The sequence below is a fragment of the Saccopteryx bilineata genome, chromosome 3, assembly GCF_036850765.1.
Source record: "Saccopteryx bilineata isolate mSacBil1 chromosome 3, mSacBil1_pri_phased_curated, whole genome shotgun sequence".
Classification (NCBI taxonomy): domain Eukaryota; kingdom Metazoa; phylum Chordata; class Mammalia; order Chiroptera; family Emballonuridae; genus Saccopteryx; species Saccopteryx bilineata.
Genome location: NC_089492.1, coordinates 295,756,415 through 295,781,762, shown reverse-complemented (window position 1 = coordinate 295,781,762; position 25,348 = coordinate 295,756,415). Strand labels below are relative to the sequence as shown.

Below are 25,348 nucleotides of genomic sequence, written 5' to 3'. Positions count from 1 at the left end.
ATGGCCGAATCTTTCTTCTCTGAATTTGGCTTGTTGTGGTACCTGGGGGAGCTCAGAAAGGAAGAGTTCTGGAAATTTAAGGAGCTCCTCAAAGAAGAGCCTCTGAAATTCCAACTGAAGCCCATCCCGTGGCCTGAGCTGAAGAAGGCCTCGAGAGAGGACCTCGCAGCATTGTTGGATCAGCATTACCCAGGCAAATGGGCATGGGAGATCACACTGAGCCTGTTTCTGCAGGTCCATCGGCGCGATCTCTGGGCCAGGGCTCAAGATGAGATCAGAAGTAAGTGTGCAAGGTGAGGGGTGGGGCTCGTGGAGGCGGGGAAGATGGCTCTACTGAGAGCTCACAGTCACGAAGGTGATACCGTCATGGATTCATGTTCACCCGCCATCCACTGGGAACGAATGTGTGTTACGGATCAAGGGGAGACTTGGAGGTGGTGGAACTGTCACAAGCCAACTTGGCTCATACGTGGGCCAGCAATGGCCGGTGGGTGGGTGGGTGGGTGGTGTCTGAGACGGACCGTTTACCTAAGTGGTGTCCCCATTTTTCTGTTCCAAGTTGATTTGATGCTACCCCAGGAGATAACCTGGCACTTGGCATCTGCTGAGAGGGAATTGCCTATATGGTAGTTGTCTGTCCTTCTGACCGAACCCACATGAGGGACCGGGCAGCATCCTGACAGTAGGGAATCATTACAGAGAGTGAATGCCCCCAGGTACACAGGAAGCACCTTTTGAGCATAATGTCTTTGCATCCTCACCATGGCTCTGGGGTTTGCAAATGGGGAGACGCTCCTTGATTTTCCCAGAAAATATATGAAGAGGCGGTGAGTTCCAAGTCCCAGCAAACAAACAGATGCCGTGTCAGACGCATCACTCCTTTTAACATTTCGTCATTGAGACGGTCATCGAAGGCTGCAGGGGGCTGTGCCCAATTTCACAGGCCCGCCTTTCATTGATTTTTATCTAACTGTGGGAGTAGGCTTTTTGTTCTGATAGGTGAACTGAGACTTAGGTGGGTTACAGTAGCGTGGAAGTCTCGGCAGAAGCAGCCAGACCATGGCGACCTTCTGGTTTACGGACCCGAGGTTAGTGACTTGCACCATCAATGGCGAAGGCAGTTCTAAGCAGCAAGCCACCATCAGGTCCACTTGCCACACTCCCCTAGCTTGGGTGTCTAAGGACATCACAAGCCCCAAAAGACTTAGAACATTTATTACTCGCCGCACAATGGGACATGTGAGATTCATGTGGACATCGGTTCCTCTTGACCCTGAGTGTCTCGGTGGGACTATAGAGGTGGGCTCAGGTGGCCAGTGTGCACAGAGTAGGTCTGTGTCTTAGGGGAGGGACCCGGAGATTCAGAGATCCTGATCTTAGGTCGCGACTGCTGACAACCCTGCCCCTTTCTTTCAAAGAGAGAGAGAGAGACAGACAGACACAGAGACAGAGACACTCACAGAAAATGAGAAACACAGTGAGAGACAGTGAGACAGAGAGAGAGACAGAGAGATGAAGACAGTGAGACAGAGACAGAGAGACAAAGATAGTGCGACAGAGAGACAGAGACAGACATAGAGAGACATCTTTCCATCCCAAGGTATTTTCCAGTCATACGTCTTTTAACAAAGCCATCAGTGCCCTTTGCTTGGACGACACACAGAAGTGCGTACCTTCTCTAATGTGCACCTGTTCAGGGCCGGGCACGGTCCCTGTTGGTATCTGTAGCTGTGTCCACCCCCTCTCCTGGGCTGCTTGGCCCTGGAAGGAACACAGAAAGGGCAGGTTGAAAGAATGACAGTCCAAGCGAGTGTCTCTGAAATCAGCTGCACTCAGCACGGGGCAGTAGAAACCATCTTGGACCTTATGGTTTTTAAGACAGACACATGTGGGATAGACCCTGGACCCTGATGTTTATTCATGAGTCCACATTTGCTGGCTACCATTAAGTCCCTCAACATTTTCTTGTAAAGTGAGAGGAGAGTGAACCTTAGTGGATTTCTGAGGTGGCGGAAGACACAACAGCACTCGCAATGTCCTCGGCCCTGACCCCTGGCAGACGCTGCGTCCACCCTTCCAGTTCAAAATGTTGTCTCCATGTGTCCACCGCTTGGTGTAACCAGTAACACAGAGGTGGGCTTCCAGCTTCAGTCGGGTTCTTTCGTGGACAGAATTTCAGATGGATTCCAATCCTAACCAAACTAAGGTAGCCACCCTGGTCATCCATGGTTGGACATTTGTCCTCATGTGTGTGTTTAAGTCCATCTGTAAGGGTTATTCTGAGTAACAAAGAATGAGTGCATTAAAAAAAATTAAAATAATCGGGTGGCTTTGGTTAATGACATTGTGTAAGTTGCATTATGCCAGATGTACAATTCTATATAATACGTCCTCTGTGCCTTGCAGTGTGTGCTCACCACCCCAAGTCAAGTCTCCTCCTATCGCCATGTACCCCCCTTTACCCTCTTCTACCTGCCCCCATTCCCTTCCCTTCCCTTCTGGAAGCCATCATACTGTTGTCTGTGACCTTGTTTGCTGCTTTCCGTTTTACATCCCACAAATGAGTGAAATCGTACGGTCTTGTCCTTCCCTGTGTGATTTATTTCACTCAGTGTGATACTCTGAAGATCCATGCATGTTATGGGCATGTGGTAATATTACATTTTAAAAAGAATTCCTGAAAGTGTAGCATTCAAACTTTCCTTACTTTTTCCTTACTTTTTCCAATGTTGGGGATTACAATGGAATTCTTTTAAGAGTTTTAGTTGGTATAGAATCATACATTGGTTATATTAGTTTCAGGTGTATATAATGTAGTGATTTGATGTTTTTAGACCTTATGGTGTGATCGCCCCACTGATTCTAGTAGTTTTCTGTCGTTGTATAGACTTATCACAATCTTATTGATGATAGTCCCCTTTCTTCTCATCCACCCACCCCTTCCCTTCCTTTCTAGTAACCACCCCTTTTGTCTCTGTTTCTATTTGTCTGTTTTTATTTTGTTTGTGTTTGTGTAGTAGACAACTCAGCAATTCCACTCTGGGTGTTTATCAAAAACACTCACTTGAAATAGATATATGTATTCCTATGTGCAGCATTATGACCAAGAGCCAAGCTATAGAAGCAATCCATGTGTCCATCAATAGAAGGTTGGATAAAGAAGATGTGGTGCATATATACAATGGAATATTACTCAGCCATAAAAATGTAAAACCTCACCATGTGTGGCCATATTGATAGATCTAGAAGGTATCACGCTAAGTGAAATAAGTCAGACAGAGAAAGATGAATGCCATAGGGTTTCACTTACAGTTAATAATTTTTCATGGCTGCGTAGTATTCCATGTCCACGTGTACCACACCTTCTCTATCCCACCATCCTTTGTCTTCGTGATGGCGAATGAGTGGATGTTTAAAGACTGTCTTGTGTTCTGCCCTGTTTAACTCAGACAAATTCAACCCCTATAAAAGTCACATGAAGGAAAAATTCCGTCTCATCTGGGACAACGAGACCTGCCTCCAAGTGCCTGATGACTTCTACACAGAAACCACCAAGACTGAGTACGAGGAGTTGTGTGCCGCATATGCAGCCCGCCCAGCAGCTGGGGACCCCTCCCTCTCAGTGGTCTTAGGGGGCCCGGAGGGGATCGGGAAAACAACCCTTTTGAGACGAGTGATGTTGGAGTGGGCGGAGGGACACCTGTGGGAGGATCGGTTCACCTTCATCTTCTTCCTGGCCGGCTGCGAGATGAACAGCACCCCAGAGACCAGCCTGGTGGAACTCCTGTCCAGGGACTGGCCCGAGGCTTCTGAGCCCATTGAAGCCATTCTCTCCCGGGCAGAGAGGATCCTGTTCATCGTGGATGGCTTTGAGGAGCTGAAGTTCACCCTGGACGCCGGTGACCTCTGTGATGACCCCGGACGGCGCCGGCCGACAGCGGTGATCCTCAGCAGCCTGCTGCTAAAGCACCTGCTGCCGGAGTCATCCCTGCTGGTCTCTGTGGGCGAGCCAGGTTCGCGAAGAGTGGCCTGCTTGTTGCAGCATCCCAGATCCATCACCCTCCCTGGACTCTCCGAACGGGACAGGGAGCTGTATTTCTCCCACTTCTTCCTGGGGAAGGGCATAGTCTCCACAGCCTTCCGTCTGGTCAGGGACGACACGGCGCTGTTCATCCTGTGTCGCTATCCCCTGACATGCTGGCTGATCTGCACCTGCCTGAAATGGCAGCAGGAGAGAGGGGACGCCCTGGGAGTTGTCTGCGGAAGCGCCACCAACCTCTACGCCTCCTTTGTCACCAGCGTGTGCAAATCAGGGCTCCAGGGCTGCCCACCCAGGCAGGGCCGAGCCCGGCTCCGAAGCCTGTGTGCCCTGGCGGTTGAGGGCATCTGGACCGACACATTTGCCTTCCAGGCCGGGGACCTCAGGAGGAATGGGGTCTCGGAATCCGAGGCCACCAGGTGGCTGGACATGCGGCTCCTCCGGAGGAACGGGGACCAGTTCACCTTCTGCCACGCCTGCGTCCAGGAGTTCTGCGCTGCAGTCTGGTACCTGCTGCGACGGCCCCAGGATGGCAGCCCTCCCCCGGCTGTTGGGACTGTCACCCAGTTAGTCATGGCTTCCGTGATGACGAAAGGAGGCCCCACGTACATGCAGCAGGTGGGGACCTTCCTGTTCGGGCTCTGCAGTGAGGACACAGCCAGGCTGTTGGAGGCTGCCTTCGGCTTCCCGCTGTCCAAGAAGGTGAAGCAGGAAGTGGCCCGCTGCCTCTGGGGTTTCAGTCGCCGTGACCCCAACACGTCGGTGCTGAACTTTCAGGAGGTGCTGAACAACCTGTTCGAGACCCAGGACAAAGCCTTCACTGCGCAGGTGATGAACTTCTTCCACAATGTGAACATTTACATCGGCAACGCGGACGACCTGTCCGTGTCTTCCTTCTGCCTCAGTCATTGCCAGAACGTGCAGAAGCTGCACCTGTGCGTAGAGAATGTGCTTTCGGAGAACTCGGAGGACGCCTTAGAGTAAGTCCACCTGCTACAATCCGCCCTGCCCCCCCACCCCCTCACCTGTGGCTTGCTCCATTCCCTGTTGGGTATTTCACGGGTCCTTATACCTCTGTCCTTAAAAAAACCACAGCCATGCCTGACCAGGCAGTGGCGCAGTGGCTAGAGCATCGGACTGGGATGCTGAGGACCCAGGTTCGAGACCCCAAGGTCGCCAGCTTGAGCACGGGCTCATCTGGTTTAAGCAAAAGCTCACCGGCTTGGACCCAAGGTCTCTGGCTAGAGCAAGGGGTTACTCGGTCTGCTGAAGGCCCGTGGTCAAGGCACATATGAGAAAGCAATCAATGAACAATTAAGGTGTCGCAATGAAAAACTAATGATTGATACTTCTTATCTCTCTCCGTTCCTGTCTGTCTTTCCCTATCTATCCCTCTCTCTGACTCTCTCTCTGTCTCTGTAAAAAAAACAACAAAAAAACAAACAAAAACAACAACAAACCATGGCCTTAGGTACTCAAAGTTGCTAGCTCTGTGACCGTGAGCAGTGACTTCTGAAAGATTTTCCATCTGTAGAAACATGGGGGAAATGTGCTAACTACTTCACAAAGCCAAGCTGAAATAGAAAGGCAAGTAGGTTTTGTTGTTGTCATGACAACACTTTTGTCTCATGGCATTTTATTTATTTTTATTTGTTAAAAACTTTTTATTTTTTGGTATTTTTTCAAAGTGAGAAGCGGGGTGGCAGAGAGACAGACTCCCGTTTGTGCCCGACCGGGATCCATCCAGCATGCCCACCAGAGGGTGATGCTCTGCCCATCTGGGGCATTGCTTTGTCGCAACTGGAGCCATTCTAGCATCTGAGGCAGAGGCCATGGAACCATCCTCAGCACCCAGGCCAACTTTGCTCCAGTGGAGCCTTGGTTGAGGGAGGGGAAGAGAAAGAGAGAAAGGAGAGGGGGAGGGGTGGAGAAGCTGATGAGTGCTTCTCCTGTGTGCCCTGGCTGGGAATCAAACCTGGGACTTCCCCATACTGGGCCGATGCTGTACCACTGAGCTAGCCCGCCAGGGCTAATAACTAACTTTTTTTATTTTATTTAATTTTTTATTTATTTTTTACAGAGACAGAGAGTGAGCCAGAGAGAGGGATAGACAGGGACAGACAGGAACGGACAGGAACGGAGAGAGATGAGAAGCATCAATCACCAGCCTTTCATTGCGCATTGCAACACCTTAGTTGTTCATTGATTGCTCTCCTACATGTGCCTTGACTGCGGGCCTTCAGCAGACCGAGCAACCCCTTGCTGGAGCCAGCAACCTTAGGTTCAAGCTGGTGGGCTTTTTGCTCAAACCAGATGAGCCCGCGCTCAAGCTGGCGACCCTGGGGTCTCGAACCTGGGTCCTCTGCACCGTCCGACGCTCCATTCACTGTGCCACTGCCTGGTCAGGCACTAACTTTTTTTAAAAGAAGTTCTTTTTAAACAATTTTACTTACTGATTTTAGAGAGAGAGAGAGAGAGAAACATCAATTTGTTGTTCCACTTCTTTATTCATTCATTGGATGATTCTTGTATGTATGTGCCCTGACCAGGGATCAAACCCACAACCTTGGTGAATCAGGACGGTGCTCTAATCCACCAAGCTACCTGGCCAGGGCTCATGGCATGTTAGCATATCCTGGTGCTTACACTGAGAAGGGGCTCTTGGAAGCTTCTGCCTAGTTTCCTCTGAATTTTTTCTGTTTTATCTCTTTGCTGATTCTTAACTTGTTACCCTTTCATTGGGGTTAGATTATCAGCGTACACTTTAGCCCTCAAATACATTGCACCTTTCAAATTCATGTTTAAATTTAAAAAAAAAATCTTGCCTGACCTGTGGTGGTGCAGTGGATAAAGCATTGACCTGGAATGCTGAGGTTGCCAGTTTGAAACCTGGGCTTAAGGCTCCATTGGAGCAAAGATGGCCTGGGCACTGGGGATGGCTCCTTGGCCTCTGCCCCAGGCGCTAGAGTGGCTCTGGTTGCGGCAGAGCGACGGCCCGGAGGGGCAGAGCATCGCCCCCTGGTGGGCAGAGCGTCGCCCCTGGTGGGCGTGCTGGGTGGATCCCGGTCGGGCGCATGCGGGAGTCTGTCTGACTGTCTCTCCCCGTTTCCAGCTTCACAAAAAAAAAAAAAAAAAAAAAAAAGAAACCTGGGCTTGCCTGGTCAAGACACATATGGGAGTTGATGCTTCCTGCTCCTTCCCCCTTCTCTCTCTCTCTCTCTTTCTCTCTTTCCTCTCTAAAATGAATAAATAAAAGAAAATATAAAAAAATCTTAATTGTGATATAATTAACAAATAACAGCCTATTTGTTTCAGCTGTACAACATAACGATTCAATATTTGTATATATTATGAAATGGTCACAAATCTAGTTATTACCCATCACCATACAAAGTTGTAGAATTTTTTTTTTTTTTTTTTTTTTTTTTCTTCATTTTTCTGAAGCTGGAAACAGGGAGAGACAGTCAGACAGACTCCCGCATGCGCCCGACCGGGATCCACCCGGCACGCCCACCAGGGGCGGTGCTCTGCCCCCCAGGGGGTGATGCTCTGCCCATCCTGGGCGTCGCCATATTGCGACCAGAGCCACTCTAGCGCCTGAGGCAGAGGCCACAGAGCCATGCCCAGCGCCCGGGCCATCTTTGCTCCAATGGAGCCTTGGCTGCGGGAGGGGAAGAGAGAGACAGAGAGGAAAGCGCGGCGGAGGGGTGGAGAAGCAAATGAGCGCTTCTCCTATGTGCCCTGGCCGGGAATCGAACCCGGGTCCTCCGCACGCTAGGCCGACGCTCTACCGCTGAGCCAACCGGCCAGAGCTCTGTAGAATTTTTTTTTTGTCTTGTGATGAGGACACTTAAGATCTAGTCTCTTGGCTCTGGCCAGTTAGCTCAGTGGTAGAGCGTCGGCCCTGGCGTGTGGAAGTCCCAGGTTCGATTCCCAGCCATGGCACACAGGAGATGCGCCCATTTGCTTCTCCACTCCTCCCCCTCTCCTTCCTCTCTATCTCTCTCTTACCCTCCCACAGCTATGGCTCGATTAGAAAGAGTTCGCCCTGGGTGCTGAGAATGGCCCTGGTTGCAACAGAGCAACGACCCAGATGGGCAGAGCATTGCACCCTAGTGGGCATGTTGGGTGGATCCTGTTCGGGCACATGCCAGAGTCTGACTCTCTGCCTCCATGCTTCACACACACACACACACACACACAAATATACATATATATAAAAATATAAATAGATATAAATATATATTTATATCTATATAAACTCTAGTTGTCACCCTGTACATTACATCCCCAGGATTTATTTATTGTACACCTGTGCAGTCATGTTTTTGGACACAATACCCATTCACCAATGGGTCACCCAGCACCAAGCTTTGTTTGCAATAACCAAGCACAATGACCGGAAAGAGGAGGAAATGGAGGTAGAATGTGATTGACTAGCCTGCCCAGGGTCCCACCACTAACAACGTGGTTCACAGGGGTTTTGATCCCATTGCTGTGGCCTCAGGGTCCCCTCTCTCAACCACTGTGCCACATGGACTCCGCTTACCTGTCTTCCCCCCTCCCTGGTCAGGCCTGGGTGTCCCTCCACTTGGAGGGGCTCTGGGAATGGCGTGTTTCCTGTTCTGAGAAGGTCTTGAGTTGAATTCAGCCCCTGTCCGTTCTCCTACAGTTACAATCAGAAACTCGCCTACTGGCGGGACATCTGCTCCGTGTTCACCACCAGCCGGGACTTCCAGACTCTGGATTTGTACAACTGCAGCTTCGATGAGGCCTCCCATGCGATCCTTTGGAAGGCGCTGGCACAGCCCACCTGCAAACTTCAAAAGTTGGTGTAAGTTGGACGTCGGCCTCTTTTTTTTTTTTTTTTTTTTTTAACAGGAGAGCTTCATTCTTTCCACTCTGGCTTTACAACAATTGAGTATAGTTAGTATGTGCCCGACCAGGTGGTGGTGCCGTGAATAGAGCATCAGACTGGGAGGCGGAGGACCCAGGTTCGAAAACCCCGAGGTCACCGGCTTGAGTGCGGGCTCATTTGGTTTGAGCAAGGCTCACCAGCTTGAGCCCAAGGTCACTGGTCAAGCAAGGGGTCACTTGCTCTGCTGTACCTACCCCCCCCCAATCAGGGCACAAATAAGAAAGCAATCAATAAACATCTAAGGTGCCACAATGAAGAACTGATGCTTCTCATCTCTCTCCCTTCCTGTCTATCTCTATCTGTTCCTCTCTCTGCCTCCCTCTGTCTCTGTCAAAAAAATAAAATAAAAATTTATAGGCGAGAGTAACCAGATTTCTCAAAACAGTGATGTGACCCTTTGTTGGATGGGTGGGTTCCAATTTCTCGTTCTTTGCAGGTACAGTTTTGCTTCTGATCTTGGAAATGGAATCGACTTCTTTAAAGCCATTCTTCACAGTGCTCATCTGACCTTCCTAAATCTGCATGGCACCAATCTCTCCCAGGAGGAAGTCAGGCAGCTGTGTGAGACTCTGAAGCATCCCATGTGCAACATACAACAGCTCATGTAAGTGCCTGGGGTGTCGGTGAGGAAGAACATATATTCCCCCCTCCCCATGAGGACTTGGCAGTTTGAATGCACCCATTTCCATTCTTTCCTGCATCAGCCTCTGACTTGCATATTCATCACTTCTGTCACAGTATCTGCAAAAATGCTGATGAGGGGAGCCTGACCAGGCGGTGGCGCAGTGGATAGAGTGTTGGACTGGGATGCAGAGGACCCAGGTTCGAGACCCTGAGGTCGCCAGCTTGAGTGTGGGCTCATCTGGTTTGAGCAAAAGCTCACCAACTTGGACCCAAGATCGTTGGCTCGAGCAAGGGGTTACTCAGTCTGCTGAAGGTCCACTGTCAAGGCACATATGAGAAAGCAATCAATGAACAACTAAGGTCTCACAACAAAAAACTGATGATTGATGCTTCTCATTCTCTGTTCCTGTCTGTCTGTCCCTGTCTATCCCTCTCTCTGACTCTCTTTCTGTCCCTATAAAAAAAATACTATGAGGAGAGATGGAGTCTGTTGGGCAAGGTGTCCTCTCAGAAAGGTCATCTCATCCTTCCTGTCTGTGTGACCAGCTGACTTCTCACAGACACCTTACCTGACTGCTCTTTTTTTTTTTTTCCATATTTTTCTGAAGTGAGAAGTGGGGAGGCAGAAAGACAGTCTCTGGCATGTGCCTGACCGAGATCCACCCACATGCCCACCAGGGGGTTATGCTCTGCCCATCTGGGGTGTTGATCCGTGTGGCCGAAACCATTCTAGCACCTGAAGCGGAGGCCATGGAGCCATCCTCAGTGCCTGGGCCAACTTTGTTACAATGAAGCCTTGGCTATGGGAGGCAAAGAGAGAGATAGAGAGAAAGGAGAGGGGGAGGTGTGGAGAAGTTGATGGGTGCTTCTCCTGTGTGCCCTGGGACACACAGGAGACTTCCACACGAACCCGGGACTTCCACACGCTGGGCCAATGTTCTACCACTGAGCCAACTGGCCAGGGCCCATCTGACTCTTCTTGTGTCTGCCCTCAGCCAACCATACCAAAAACAGAACCCCAAATATTTTCCCCTGAAGATATTTGTAGAAACGTAAAATAAGGAAGGATGCAATGACCACAAGTATGATTGTCTAATGCAGCTGATGATGACATTGAGTCCAGAGGGGAAGTGACTGGTTTGCCTAAAATGATTTCTACTCTTTTTTTAATTTAAAAACTTTTTAAAATTGGTTTGAGAGAGAGAGAGGAAGAAGAGATGAAAGGAGAGAGAGATAGAGACATTGATTTGTTTTTCTATCTATTTATGCATTCATTGATTGAGTCTTGTATGTGCCCTGATGGGGGTCAAACCCACAACTGTGGTGTAACAGGATGATGCTCTTAACTAACTGAGCTACCCAGGCCAAGGCCTTTCTTTCTCTTAAAACTGATCTGGGATGATGCTCCCCTGGTTGGGTGATTTCTAGACAGGCTCAACCCATTTTTTTTTTTTTTCAGTAGAAGGAACAAGGAAGGAATGGAAGTAGCAGTAAACAAAACCCGGAGGAGGCAGGTTCTGTGCATAAGAGTTGTTGGACCATTTAAGTTTACTGTAGCTCCTATTTACTGTTTGAGGTGTTTCCATACCACACTTTTTTTTTCTTTAAAAATAATTTTGTTTTTTAGTTTTGTTTTACAACAATTTTTTTTTGTATTTTTCCGAAGTTAGAAGTGGGGAGGCAGTCAGACTCCCACATGTGCCTGACTGGGATCCACTCAGCATGCCCACCAGGGGGTGATGCTCTGCCCATCTGGGGCATTTCTCTGCTGCAACCGGAGCCATTCTAGCGCCTGAGGCAGAGGCCATGGAGCCATTCTCAGTGTGTGGGTCCAACTTTGCTCCAATGTAGCCTTGGCTGCGGGAGGGGAAGAGAGAGACAGAGGGAAAGGAGAGGAGGAAGGGTGGAGAAGCAGATGGGTGGGTGCTTCTCCTCTGTGCCCTGGCCAGGAATCGAACCTGGGACTTCCACATGTTGGGTCGACACTCTACTGCTGAGCCAACCAGCTAGGGCCACAACAATTCTTTTATTATTTTTCTACTCTAGCTTTCTCTACTCAAGGGGAACTTGCAGAATTCCTGAGTATTTTTGCCCCATTTCATGTTATGCCATTTACAAAGAGTTTTATCTACTGTTCATTCACCTAAGTATTATTGGGTATCAGATATAGGAAAGCAGGAGTGAGTTGTCGAGATATCTTAGCTGGAGACTTGGCCTCTTTGGGGCAGACCAACTCTTCTCTTGACTTCAGTTTGGTAATGAATCTGAGAGGTCCTCAAAATCCGATATTCTCTAGCCTAGTATTTCTCAACAAAGGGTCGTGTTGTCACTGTGAAGATGCCGGTGTCTGGGGATACTTTTGAACATCACAAACGCATGGAGGAAATGCTGCTGCCATCTAGTGGGTGGAGGCCACAGATGCTGTTCAACTTCCTCCAATGCACAACAAAGAATCATCCAGCCCAAAATCCGGAAGTGCCAACAGTGAGAAACTGGCTCTGGCTCATGGGATGCCTTTTGAAGGTGCATTAGAACTCAGACCCAGAGCTTTTCAACCTCAGGACTATTGACAAATAACCAGATAATCAGATTGAGGTCTGGATAACCCTTTGTTGTGGAGGACTGCCCGTAACAATGTGGAATGTTGAACAGCATCCTGGCCTCCCCCCACTGGATGGCAGTGGTGTCCTTCTCCCTAGATGTGACAACCACAAATGTCTCCAGACACAGAGAAATGTCCTCTGGAAGTCAGTGATCACCCCTGTTGAGAACCATTGGCTCTGACTTGTTCCTAACTTCAGTGGAAAGTAACCAAAGGTTAACAAGGAGAGTTATGTAATTATATTTGCTTTTTTAAAAAAAATCTGGGCAGTGGTACAGTGGATAGAGTGTCCACCTGGAATGCTGAGGACCCAGGTTTGAATCCTGGAAGTTGCCAGCTTTAGCACGGGCCACCAGCTTGAATGTGGGATTGTCGACATGACCCCATGATCACTGGCTTGAGCCCAAGGTCACTGGCTTGAGCCCAAAGGTTGCTGGCTTGAGCAAGGGGTCACTGGCTCATCTGGAGCCCCCAGTCAAGGCACATATGAGAGAGCAATCAATGGATAACTAAGATGCCGCAATGAAGAATTGATGCTTTTCATCCCTCTCCCTTCCTGTATATCCCTTTCTCCCTCTCTCTCTTTCTCATTAAAAAAAAAAAAAAGGCCCTGGCCGGTTGGCTCAGTGGTAGAGCGTCGGCCTGGCGTGCAGAAGTCCTGGGTTCAATTCCCGGCCAGGGCACACAGGAGAAGTGCCCATCTGCTTCTCCACCCCTCCCCCTCTCCTTCCTCTCTGTCTCTCTCTTCCCCTCCCGCAGCCGAGGCTCCACTGGAGCAAAGATGGCCCGGGCGCTGGGGATGGCTCCTCGGCCTCTGCCCCAGGCGCTAGAGTGGCTCTGGTTGCAACAGAGCGACGCCCTGGAGGGGCAGAGCATTGCCCCCTGGTGGGCAGAGCGTCGCCCCCTGGTGGGCGTGCCGGGTGGATCCCGGTCGGGCGCGTGCGGGAGTCTGTCTGACTGTCTCTCCCCGTTTCCGGCTTCAGAAAAATACAGAAAAAAAAAATCTGAAATGTGGACATTGAGTTGGCAGGTGTGAGATTAGAAGTCGGGGTGTGGTCCAAGACCAATTAAAATTTTTAAAAATAATTTTTATTTTTCCGTGACAGTTGACATACAATATCATATTGGTTTCAGATATATACTCCAGTGGTTAAACATGATATAACTTACTAAGGGATCATCCTGATAAATCTCATACCCATCTGACACTATACATAGTTATTAGAATAAATATTATTGACTATTTTCCCTGTGCTATACTTTGCATCTATGTGACTGTTCTGTAACTACCTATCTGTACCTCTTAACCCCTTTACTTTTTTCATCTGGTCTCCCAATCATCCTCCCATCTGGCAGCTATCAAAATGTCCTCTGTATCTATGATTCTGTTTCTGTTCTGCTTATTTATTTTGTTTTTTAGATTCAATTTTGATAGGTATGTATTTATTGCCATTTTATTGTTCATGTTTTTTATCTTCTTCTCTTCAAGAAGACCCTTTAACATTTCATGTACTACTGCTTTGGCAGTGAGGAGCTCCTTTCACTTCCTCTTGTCTGGGAAGCTTTTATATGGCCTTTGATTCTAAGTGATAGTTTTGGTGGGTAGAGTCATCTTGGATGTACGTCCTTGCTTTTCATCACTGTGAATATTTCTTGCCAACCCTTTCTGGCCTGAAATGTTTCTGTTGAGAAATCAGTGGATAGTCTTATGGGAGCTCCCTCATAGGTAACTTTTCAATTCCACTTGATGTACAAGATTATAGTATACTAGAAAGCCCGGCGGTCATACGAAGTGACCACTGTTCTAGATATTATAAATTGTAATTAAAATGATTTGTGCAAAGGTGTCTGCTAATTCAAACTGAATTACCCAGGGCAGGCGGCGAGGATGCCCCTTTGCTTAGTGCCCCACGGGGTTTCCCCTTCTACTTGCTTAATTGCTTAAAGTAGAGTGCAATGAAGGAAACCACTGGCGGTACATTTCTTAAGAGCCACCGCTAGCTTAATAAATAAAGGTGATTTAAATAATAAAATGTTAATTCACATGTCAAAGATCTCTTTGTACACACCATTTCTTGTGTAGATCTTTCCATCATTTTTTTTATATAAATAAATTTTTATTAATGTTAATGAGATGACATTAATAAATCAGGGTACATATATTCAAAGAAAACATGTCTAGGTTATCTTGTCATTAAGTTATGTTGCATACCCCTCGCCCAGAGTCAGATTGTCCTCCGTCACCCTCTATCTAGTTTTCTCTGTGCCCCTCCCCCTCCCCCTAACTCTCTCCCTCCCTCCCTCCTGCATCCTCCCTCCCCCAACCCCTGGTAACCACCACACTCTTGTCCATGTCTCTTAGTCTTGTTTTTATGTTCCACCAATGTATGGAATCATGTAGTTCTTGTTTTTTCTGATTTACTTATTTCACTCCGTATAATGTTATCAAGATCCTACCATTTTGCTGTAAATGATCTGATGTCATCATTTCTTATGGCTGAGTAGTATTCCATAGTGTATATGTGCCACATTTTCTTTATCCAGTCATCTATTGAAGGGCTTTTTGGTTGTTTCCATGTCTTGGCCACTGTGAACAGTGCTGCAATGAACATGGGGCTACATGTGTCTTTATGTATCAATGTTTCTGAGTTTTTGGGGTATATACCCAGTAGAGGGATTGCTGGGTCATAAGGTAGTTCTATTTTCAGTTTTTTGAGGAACCACCATACTTTCCTCCATAATGGTTGTGCTACTTTACAGTCCCACCAGCAGTGGATGAGGGTTCCCTTTTCTCCGCAGCCTCTCCAACATTTGCTATTACCCGTCTTGTTGATAATAGCTAATCTAACGGGGGTGAGGTGGTATCTCATTGTAGTTTTGATTTGCATTTCTCTAATAACTAATGAAGCTGAGCATCTTTTCATATATCTGTTGGCCATTTGTATTTCTTCATGGGAGAAGTGTCTGTTCATGTCCTCTTCCCATTTTTTTATTGGATTGTTTGTTTGTTGTTGAGTTTTATGAGTTCTTTGTAAATTTTGGATATTAGGCCCTTATCTGAGCTGTTGTTTGAAAATAACATTTCCCATTTAGTTGGCTGTCTGTTTATTTTGATATCAGTTTCTCTTGCTGAGCAAAAACTTTTTATTCTGATGTAGTCCCATTCATTTATCTTTGCCTTCACTTCTCTTGCCATTGGAGTCAAGTTCATAAAATGTTCTTTAAAACCCAGGTCCATGAGTTTAGTACCTATGTCTTCTTCTATGTACTTTATTGTTTCGGGTCTTATATTTAGGTCTTTGATCCATTTTGAATTAATTTTAGTACACGGGGACAGGCTGTAGTCGAGTTTCATTCTTTTGCATGTGGCTTTCCAGTTTTCCCAACACCATTTGTTGAAGAGGCTTTCTTTTCTCCATTGTGTGTTGTTGGCCCCTTTATCAAAGATTATTTGACCATATATATGTGGTTTTATTTCTGGGCTTTCTATTCTGTTCCATTGGTCTGAGTGTCTATTTTTCTGCCAATACCATGCTGTTTTGATTATCGTGGCCCTATAATATAGTTTAAAGTCAGGTATTGTAATGCCCCCAGCTTCATTCTTTTTCCTTAGGATTGCTTTGGCTATTCGGGGTTTTTTATAGTTCCACATAAATCTGATGATTTTTTGTTCCATTTCTTTAAAAAATGTCATAGGAATTTTGATGGGAATTGCATTAAATTTATATATTGCTTTGGGATATGGCCATTTTAATTATATTTATTCTTCCTATCCAAGAACAAGGAATATTTTTCCATCTCATTGTGTCTTTTTCTATTTCTCTTAACAATGCCTTGTAGTTTTCGTTATATAGGTCCTTTACATTCTTTGTTATGTTTATTCCTAGGTATTTTATTTTTTTTGTTGCAATCGTGAAGGGGATTATTTTTTTGAGTTCGTTTTCTAATATTACATTGTTGGCATATAGAAAGGCTATGGACTTTTGTATGTTAATTTTGTATCCTGCGACCTTACTGTATTGGTTTATTGTTTCTAGTAATCTTTTTGTGGAGTCCTTCGGGTTTTTGATGTATAGGATCATATCATCAGCAAAAAGTGATACCTTTACTTCTTCTTTTCCGATATGGATGCCTTTTATTTCTTTGTCTTGTCTGATTGCTCTGACCAGAACTTCTAGCACCACATTAAATAAGAGTCTTTCCATCATTTTTAAGCTCGCCTTGCAGAGGACCATCAATTATTTTTAATTTTACATCCGTTCTTTCACGAACTCTTTTTTTTTGTATTTTTCTGAAGCTGGAAACGGGGAGAGACAGTCAGACAGACTCCCGCATGTGCCCGACTGGGATCCACCCGGCACGCCCACCAGGGGCGACGCTCTGCCCACCAGGGGGCGATGCTCTGCCCCTCTGGGGTGTCGCTCTGCCGTGACCAGAGCCACTCTAGCGCCTGGGGCAGAGGCCAAGGAGCCATTCCCAGTGCCCGGGCCATCTTTGCTCCAATGGAGCCTTGGCTGCGGGAGGGGAAGAGAGAGACAGAGAGGAAGGAGGGGGGGGTGGAGAAGCAAATGGGCGCTTCTCCTGTGTGCCCTGGCCGGGAATCGAACCCGGGTCCCCCGCACGCCAGGCCGACGCTCTACCGCTGAGCCAACCGGCCAGGGCCCTTTCACAAACTCTTTCTTTTTTTTTTTTTTTTTTTTCATTTTTCTGAAGCTGGAAACAGGGAGAGACAGTCAGACAGACTCCCGCATGCGCCCGACCGGGATCCACCCGGCACGCCCACCAGGGGCGGTGCTCTGCCCACCAGGGGGCGATGCTCTGCCCATCCTGGGCGTCGCCATGTTGCGACCAGAGCCACTCTAGCGCCTGAGGCAGAGGCCACAGAGCCATGCCCAGCGCCCGGGCCATCTTTGCTCCAATGGAGCCTCGGCTGCGGGAGGGGAAGAGAGAGACAGAGAGGAAAGCGCGGCGGAGGGGTGGAGAAGCAAATGGGCGCTTCTCCTGTGTGCCCTGGCCGGGAATCGAACCCGGGTCCTCCGCACGCCAGGCCAACGCTCTACCGCTGAGCCAACCGGCCAGGGCTTCACAAACTCTTGAACAGGCAACATAAAGTTGACCATGTCCAAATGCAGGCTCATATTCATGTCACCAGAGGAGTGCTCAAAAATTAAAGTTTCTCCATTTGAAACTGTTTTAATCCTTTTTGCGTTTCGGTCAGCATTACTCTGTCTTTTTTTTTTTTTTGCATTTCTCTCCTGCCTTTGTTCAAGGGACTCATTTTGTTGAGACAGGCTTTTTTGTTTTGCATCTGAGGCAAGCCTTGTTTCTCTATGCTCATCAGTCTCATTTTGCCGAGAAAGACGCATTTGCTCTGCGACTGAAGCAAGCCTTGTCTTTCTTTGCTCAGTGGTTTCTTTTTGTCAAGAAAGCTGTTTTTGTGCAGCTTTAGCTCCTTTTCTCTCCAGTGCTGTATTTTCTAGGAGGCATTCTTAAAAGAAATTACGTTAAGATGTAGTTTTTATGTAAAACAGATGATTGCCAATGCAAACAAATGTTCACCTTCCCCCTGACCCGCTCAATTTGCGTTCAGCCGTGGCAACTTCACCCCATTGGCTAGTACAGTTACGCAAGCAACCAATAAGCTATTGGCAACAGACAGACACTTAAGCCGCATATAATAAAGATTAGTTTCAGGTACACAGCATAGTGATTAGACTTTTATATACCTTATGAAGTGATCTTCTCAATAATTGTAGCCCCCACATGACATCATACATAATTATTAATATATATATATTAGTGAGAGGAGGGGAGGAGGAGGAACAGATTCCCACATGCACCTGTACTGGGATCCACCTGGCAAGCCCACTAGGGGGCGATACTCTGCCCATCTGGGGTGTCGCTTTGTTGCAACCAGAGCCAGTTTTTTAGCACCTGAGGTAGAGACCATGGAGCTGTCCTCAGTGCCCAGGCCAACTCACTCCAATTGAGCGATGGCTGCAGGAGGGGAGGAGAAGAGAGAGAGAGAGAGAGAGAGAGAGAGAGAGAATCGAGAGCGGGGGGTGGGGTGGAGAAGCAGATGGTCACTTCTCTTGTGTGCCCTGACTGGGAATCAAATCTGGGACCTCCACACACCAGCCAGCCGACGCTCTACCACTGAGTCAAACAGCCAAGGCCTATTACAATATTATTGACTATACTTTCTGTGCTGCACTTTATACTCCCATGACTGTTCTGTAAATACTGATCTCTATTTCTCAATCCCCTCTCCCTTTCCACCCGGCCCCATGACTCCCTTCCCACGTGCCCCACCATCTGTCTATTCTCCGTATCTGTGAGTCTGTTTCTGTTGGTCAATACGCCCTGTGACCCCTCTGCTCACACCCTGCATCTCACCTACAGGTTGGGGAAGTGTGACATCACGGAGGAAGCCTGCGAAGATGTCGCCTCCATCCTGATCTGCAACCAGAAGCTGAAGCTGCTCTCCCTGGTGGAGAACCCCGTGAAGAACAGAGGCGCCATGCTGCTGTGCGAGGCTCTGCAACACCCAGGCTGCTCCCTGGAGATACTGTTGTAAGTTGGTCTGCCTGGACACATGATCGCCGGATGCTCAGTTGTCAAGGCGACCGAATGCTCACGGAGCAGGGGGCTGCGGAGAGGAGCCTATAGACAGGCCTGAGCTGGCTTTCCAGCCTCCGCAGCTCCATGTGTAAAAATGGGGTGCATGCACACGCTTGCCCCCTATAGGTACCACGAGGCTGGATTCAGGAGATGCCAGCTGGTTCCTAGGTGCCTGGCCTTGAATTTGCAGCTGGATGAATCCTCGTTGTCATGACGAGGGACACTGTGTCTGTAGGTGTGCTCGGTGCTGGGGAAGTGAGAGTGGAAATCATTAAGAAAAATGGAGTCAGGTCTGACCCGGCGGTGTCGCAGTGGATGGAGCGTTGGACTGGGATGTGGAGGACCCAGGTTCGAAACCCCGAGGTCTCTGGCTTGAGCGTGGGCTCATCTGGTTTGGGCAAGGCTCACCAGCTTGGACCCAAGGTCGCTGGCTCGAGCAAGGGGTCATTCGGTCTGCTGTAGACCCCAGTCAAGACACATATGAGAAAGAAATTAGTGAACAACTAAGGTGTCGCAACAAAGAATTGATGCTTCTCATCTTTCTCCCTTCCCATCCCTCTCTCTGTCTCTCTCTGTCTCTGTCACACAAAAAAAGGAAAAAAAGGATTCACGTGATTCCTCTGAGGCCCGGGGCTTCATATGTTCTGTGTTATCACCAGGCACCCTCCCTTGTCTCAGTTTCTGTCTTGCATCTGGTATAGAAGGCGGACAGCGTCCTCTGCTGGGGCGTGTGGCTGGGGTAGCAGCAGCATTTGTGCTTGATTAGCCTCTGAGGCCACACAAGAAATGTAGTGTTAAATCCTGCAAAATTCTGTGGTGTCTTAAAGGGCGACAGGTGCAGGAACACCCACGTCCATGGGAGCAGATGAGTCATTTAGAAGCAACGCTTTTATTTGTGCATGTGTGCATGCTCAGGTGTGCATGTGTGTATAGATGCATGCAATGCACACACACACACACAGTGGCATTTGGTTAGAGTATCATCCCGATCCACCAGCGTTTGGGTTTGATTTCCGGTCAGGGCACATCCAAGAGTCAACCAATGAATGCATGAATAAGTGCAACAGCAAATTGATGTTTCTCTCTCTCTCACTCACTCTTTCTTTCTTCCTTTCTCTCTAAAAAGCCAATAAATTAAAAACATTTTTTATTCAGATGGTAATCTAGATTATTTTTAAAATTTTAAAGAGAGAAAGGGAACGAGAGATACAGACAGGAACATCAATTTGTTCCTGTCCGTGCCGACTGGGGATCGAACTGGAAACCTCTGCACTTCAGGATGATGCTCTAACCAACCCAGCTATCCAGCCAGGGTAATCCAGATTAATTTAAAATGGGAGAAAGTGAAAGAACCCCCATGGAGGTGTTCAGAGAGGCTGTGAGTCTGGAGTAATGAGTCATTGGGAAGTTATATTATGCAACCAATAAAATATTAACCAATTTTCAAAATGCTTATTTTATTGGAACAAAGTATGAATTAGATGCCTATTGTCTAATCTCAAAAATCAGAAGAGCTAGAAAGGAAGAACACCCACAAGGGAGTGGTGTTTGCCAGAGGTCACGATCTCAGGTGCTCCTGAAAGAGAAAGGGTCAGATAACAGGCGTGAGTGAGGGGCTGGCAGGGTGTGACAGTGACATGCACAGGGCCTGCCCCACCCAAGGGGCACTCTCTGTCCCCTTATACTTGTCTTTGCCATGAGACCATGGGCTGTGGCTTGTCTGAGGTAGCTAGAAAGTGTGGAGTTCCATGTGACATCTCTAGGTTGTGACATGTTGACTGCTAATTTTTTTTTTAAATGTTTAACATGATGCCAACTAAACCAGATACATCCAGGATGTCATATTGAGTTCTGAGCGACTTCTACCTTAGGCTTCTTGTTATGTTCCAAATTCCCAACAGTGCATATGCAAGAACCCATAAAGATACAGTTTATTTTTATTTTTTTATTTTTTTATTTTTTGCATTTTTCTGAAGCTGGAAACAGGGAGAGACAGTCAGACAGACTCCCGCATGCGCCCGACCGGGATCCACCCGGCACGCCCACCAGGGGCGACGCTCTGTCCACCAGGGGGCGATGCTCTGCCCATCCTGGGCATCGCCATGTTGCGACCCTCCTGGGTGTCGCCATGTTGCGACCAGAGCCACTCTAGCGCCTGGGGCAGAGGCCACAGAGCCATCCCCAGCGCCCGGGCCATCTTTGCTCCAATGGAGCCTTGGCTGCGGGAGGGGAAGAGAGAGACGGAGAGGAAGGCGCGGCGGAGGGGTGGAGAAGCAAATGGGCGCTTCTCCTATGTGCCCTGGCTGGGAATCGAACCCGGGTCCTCCGCACGCTAGGCCGACACTCTACCGCTGAGCCAACCGGCCAGGGCCTATTTTTATTTTTTAGTGACAGAGAGAGAGACAGAGAGGGACAGTGAGAGGAACAGATAGGGACAGAGAAGAAGGGAGAGAGATGAGAAGCATTAGTTCTTCATTGTGGCACTTTAGTTGTTCATTTATTGCTTTCTCATATGTGCCTTAACCAGGGGGTTACAGCAGAGCAATTGACCCCTTGCTCAAGCCAGCGACTATTGGATCATGTCTATGATCCCATGCTCAAGCCAGCGACCCTGCACTCAAGCTGGTGAGCCCGCACTCAAGCTGGTGACCTCGGGGTTTTGAACCTGGGTTCTCTGCATCCCAGTCCAGCGCGCTATCCCCTGCACCACTGCCTGATCAGGCAACACAGTTTAGTTTCAAATATTAAAAAAAAAAATCATGTGAAATAGGATGTCATCCAGTACATCGCACTAACCGAGTCAGCAAGCTGTGTCACTTGAGAAGGGGTGGCTTTGTCCGAGGTCACCCAGCTGGAGTGGAGCCCTGACTTAGAGTTGGAATCTGAGATTCTGTTCCCCAGTTGCGGACTCCGTCTTCCACCTTCTTGCCTTTGTATTTTTACAGCTGCTTTGCATTTTACCCCTATTTGTCTCATGTGACTATGGAGTACAAGGAATGATAGAGATTCTGCACGTGGCTTCAGAAAAGATGGCCACGTAGAGTGTCAGCAGGCGGATGCATTGGTTGTGTGTGTGCCTCTTTCTGCAGGTTGCAGTATGGTTGCCTGACTTCTGTCGCCTGTGACTACATTTCCCAAGCCCTTTTGTGCAACAAATCTCTGTCCGTTCTTGATCTGGGGTCCAACTTCCTGGAAGATGGTGGGGTGGCGTCTCTGTGTATAGCGCTGAAGCAGCCAAGCTGCAGCTTACAGCAGTTGTGGTAGGTCTGCTTATGACTTAATTCCAATGTCAGCTTCTTCCTCTTCCTCTTCCTCTTCCTTCCTCCTCCTCCTCCTTCTCCTCCTCCTCTTCTTCTTCTTCCTCTTCTCCTTTCTTCTTCTTCTCTTTTATACTGGTATCCTGAGGAGGAAACAGGACGGGGGAAAATCATGGGGTCTGCTGAAAAAAAAAAAAAAAAAGGCTAAGCGTGGACCCCGCCTGGCACTTCTAGAAATGCCCAGTGGTGCGCTGATGTGGGTATGTCTTAATTAAAGGATTCGCCAGTCCATTTGGGACATGCTACTCGATGGTTGAGTCTCTGGTCTCAGGGAGACTGGAAATGGAGCCCTCAGTGCCCAAGACTAGTTGGGTGAACTTGTGAGGGTGCCTCACCTCTCCCCATGTGCAACATGGGGGTAAATTACATGCCCTGCCTGAAAGAAATGAGGGAATGATGGACATACAGAACTATCATCAGTGACTTTCCTGGGACAAGAATGATAAACGATAGTAGGAGACACATCACGAGAGTCATGCATGCCACCTGTAGGTACTAGAAGCTCTTCTGGGTAGATGAGGGAAGTGCTGAATGAGATGCTCCATCATCCTGGTTTCCACGGAAGTTGGTGTCGTGGAGTTTCACGTACACATGTATATCTGCATACACAAAAGTGCATGAACACATATGTGAGTGTGAGGCTGCACGTAAGTGAATATATTGTGTTTTCTCAATCTTGGCACTTATAAGTACTGTGGGGACTCGTGAGCTTAAATACAGCACAGAGACTGGGACATGATATTATATAAAATACTCAGGGAATTCCTCAGCAAAAGCTGGCAATTGTGTGGATTGATATGGAGGGTGTGATGGGTAGCCTTACTGGTATTTGAGTCAAGAGCATCCCAAAACAGCAAGGAAAAGAAGAGCAGAGGGGCCCTGGGCAGAGAGATCATGAGGCAGGAAAAAGGTGGGGAGCCCAGGGTGTTAGCTTGAGAAGAAGGAACTGAGAAGTTATAGGGTCTTCACCATCACATCATCACCATCAACACCATCAGCACTGTCACCATGACCACCATGACCATTATCATCCATAGCACCATCCTCATCATCACCACCATCTCCAATGTACACTATCATCACCATCACCTTCTTCAGCATCATCAGCGTCATTATCATCATCATCACCATCTCCATCATCATCATCATCACCATCATCAGCATCATTATCATCATCATCATCATCATCACCATCATCAGCATCATTATCATCATCATCATCATCATCATTGTTACTATCTCAAAAGAACTTGGGCTTTTCATCCTTCATATCAGCACGTGAAAATTAGCCGAGGCATTCAAGATTGAACCTCATAATAGTATCTATTTGTGTGTGTGTGTGTGTGTGTGTGTGTGTGTTTATCCCCCAGGTTGGTAGGTTGTTACCTCACTCCTGCTTGCTGCGAGGACCTCTCTGCGGTTATTATTAAAAATGAAAACCTGAAGACCCTGAAACTGGGAAACAATAAAATACAAGATGCCGGTGTCCAACGGTTATGTGAAGCTCTAAAGCATCCTAACTGCAAACTACAAAATCTTGGGTGAGTGTTTACTGAGTGTCTTAGGGGAAGTCTCCCATATTTCAAAAACAGGATCAGCTGGAGGATTCATTGGACTGAAGGAAAGCAGGTTTAAAAACAAGTGGGGTCTTGAAAAACATCGAAAGTAAAATGTTGTCCTGGGAAACGAGGGTTTCTCCATCTTGGCGCTGTTGAAATTTGGGGACTGAATAGTTCTCTGCTGTGATGGAGAGGGAGGACTCTCCTGTGCATTGTCAGATGTTTAGCTGCATCCTGGCTTCTTTTTACCCATGATATGCCAGTTCGCATCCCCTGGTGTGTTGAATATCTCCAGCCATTGCCACATGTTCCCCAGGGGGGGCACAGTGGTCCCACTGGAGAGCTGCCGGTTTAGAATGTAAAGTCTCCTGCTCAGAGGCATGGAATTAGCATCTCACCATGGTGTGCCTTCCAGTTCAACCAAAGCTGGGGCGGTTTCTCTGGTGTGTGTGTGTCCCTCTTGCAGGCTGGAAATATGTCAGCTCACCTCTGCCTGTTGTGAGGACCTGGCCTCGGCTCTCATTGTCTGCAAATCACTGAGGGGCCTGAACCTGGACTGGAATAGCTTTGACCATGATGGGATGATCATGCTGTGTGATGCCTTGTGCCACCCAGACTGTGTCCTGCAGCTGCTCGGGTGAGTGGATGTTTCTCTGGGTGGTGAGTGACCTCAGAGTGATGTTCGTCTACAGGGCAGGTTGGCTGAGCTCTGGTATGATGGACATTTGGGCTGCAGAGTTCTTCATGGGGGGGGGGGGCTCTGCTGTGCGTTGTGGGATGTTAGCAGCATCCCTGGGCTCTACCTGCGTGTCCCACACCCCTAGCACCTCCCTTCAGTCACGACAATCAGAAATGGAAACATCAAAGTTGCCAAGAGAACAGACTTAACTATTCTCACCACGAAAAAGAAATCATAATTATATGACATGATGGAGGGCAGGATGTTGCAATATATAGATGTATCTGACCAACGCATTGTGTACCTTCAACATATAACATATTACGTGTCAATCAAATCGCAAGAAAAATCAATTGATTTAAAAAAATACTGGTGATTATATTCATTCCCGGAAGTTAGGAATATGTCTTTAGACATTGTTGAATGTTTCCAAGAGGCAAAATTTCACCAGGCAAGAACTACTTTTTTTTTTTTACTAGAAATAACCATCTTATACTTACATTGCCCAAAATGATACAATCTCAGCTTAGAGGTGGGAGGGGTTCTATAAAGATGTGAACAGAGTCTTGACCCGGAAGTCCATCCCTAAATCAAGAGTAGCAGTTAGTATTATTCTGAACATTATATTTTCACTTAAGAGTATATATGATGGACACCTGTAGAGTGAGTATTTGAATGCCTTCCAGATGTTGGGCTCCCAGGTGAACAAAATGGTTCACATCTCTAGTGTTCGTATCCCCTATTCTACGGAAGAGATTTGTGCTTTCTCTGCACCTTTGATGCAGTTTTCCCAGTCTTAACCTAGGGAAGAAGGGCATGAAGACGTAGAGGGGGCCAAATATGTCTGTCTTCTCAGGCTGGAAAAATCTGCATTTGATGAGGAAACCCAGCTTCTGCTGAAATCTGTGGAAGAAAAAAAACCCCACCTGACCATTGTCCACCAACCTTGGAAAAGGGACGAGCTCAGTATGAAAGGTTCCCTCATCTGA

General features: G+C 47.7%; 1 protein-coding gene across 1 annotated transcript; it reads left to right on the top strand.

The window, feature by feature from the left end:
- Positions 1–25,348, top strand: NLRP9 (NLR family pyrin domain containing 9). Its single transcript, XM_066265223.1, has 9 exons — positions 1–280; positions 3,450–5,019; positions 8,712–8,873; positions 9,400–9,561; positions 18,586–18,756; positions 21,894–22,064; positions 23,492–23,662; positions 24,147–24,317; positions 25,216–25,348. The coding sequence occupies exons 1-9, from the start codon at positions 1–3 to the stop codon at positions 25,346–25,348; spliced, it is 2,991 nt and encodes a 996-aa protein (XP_066121320.1).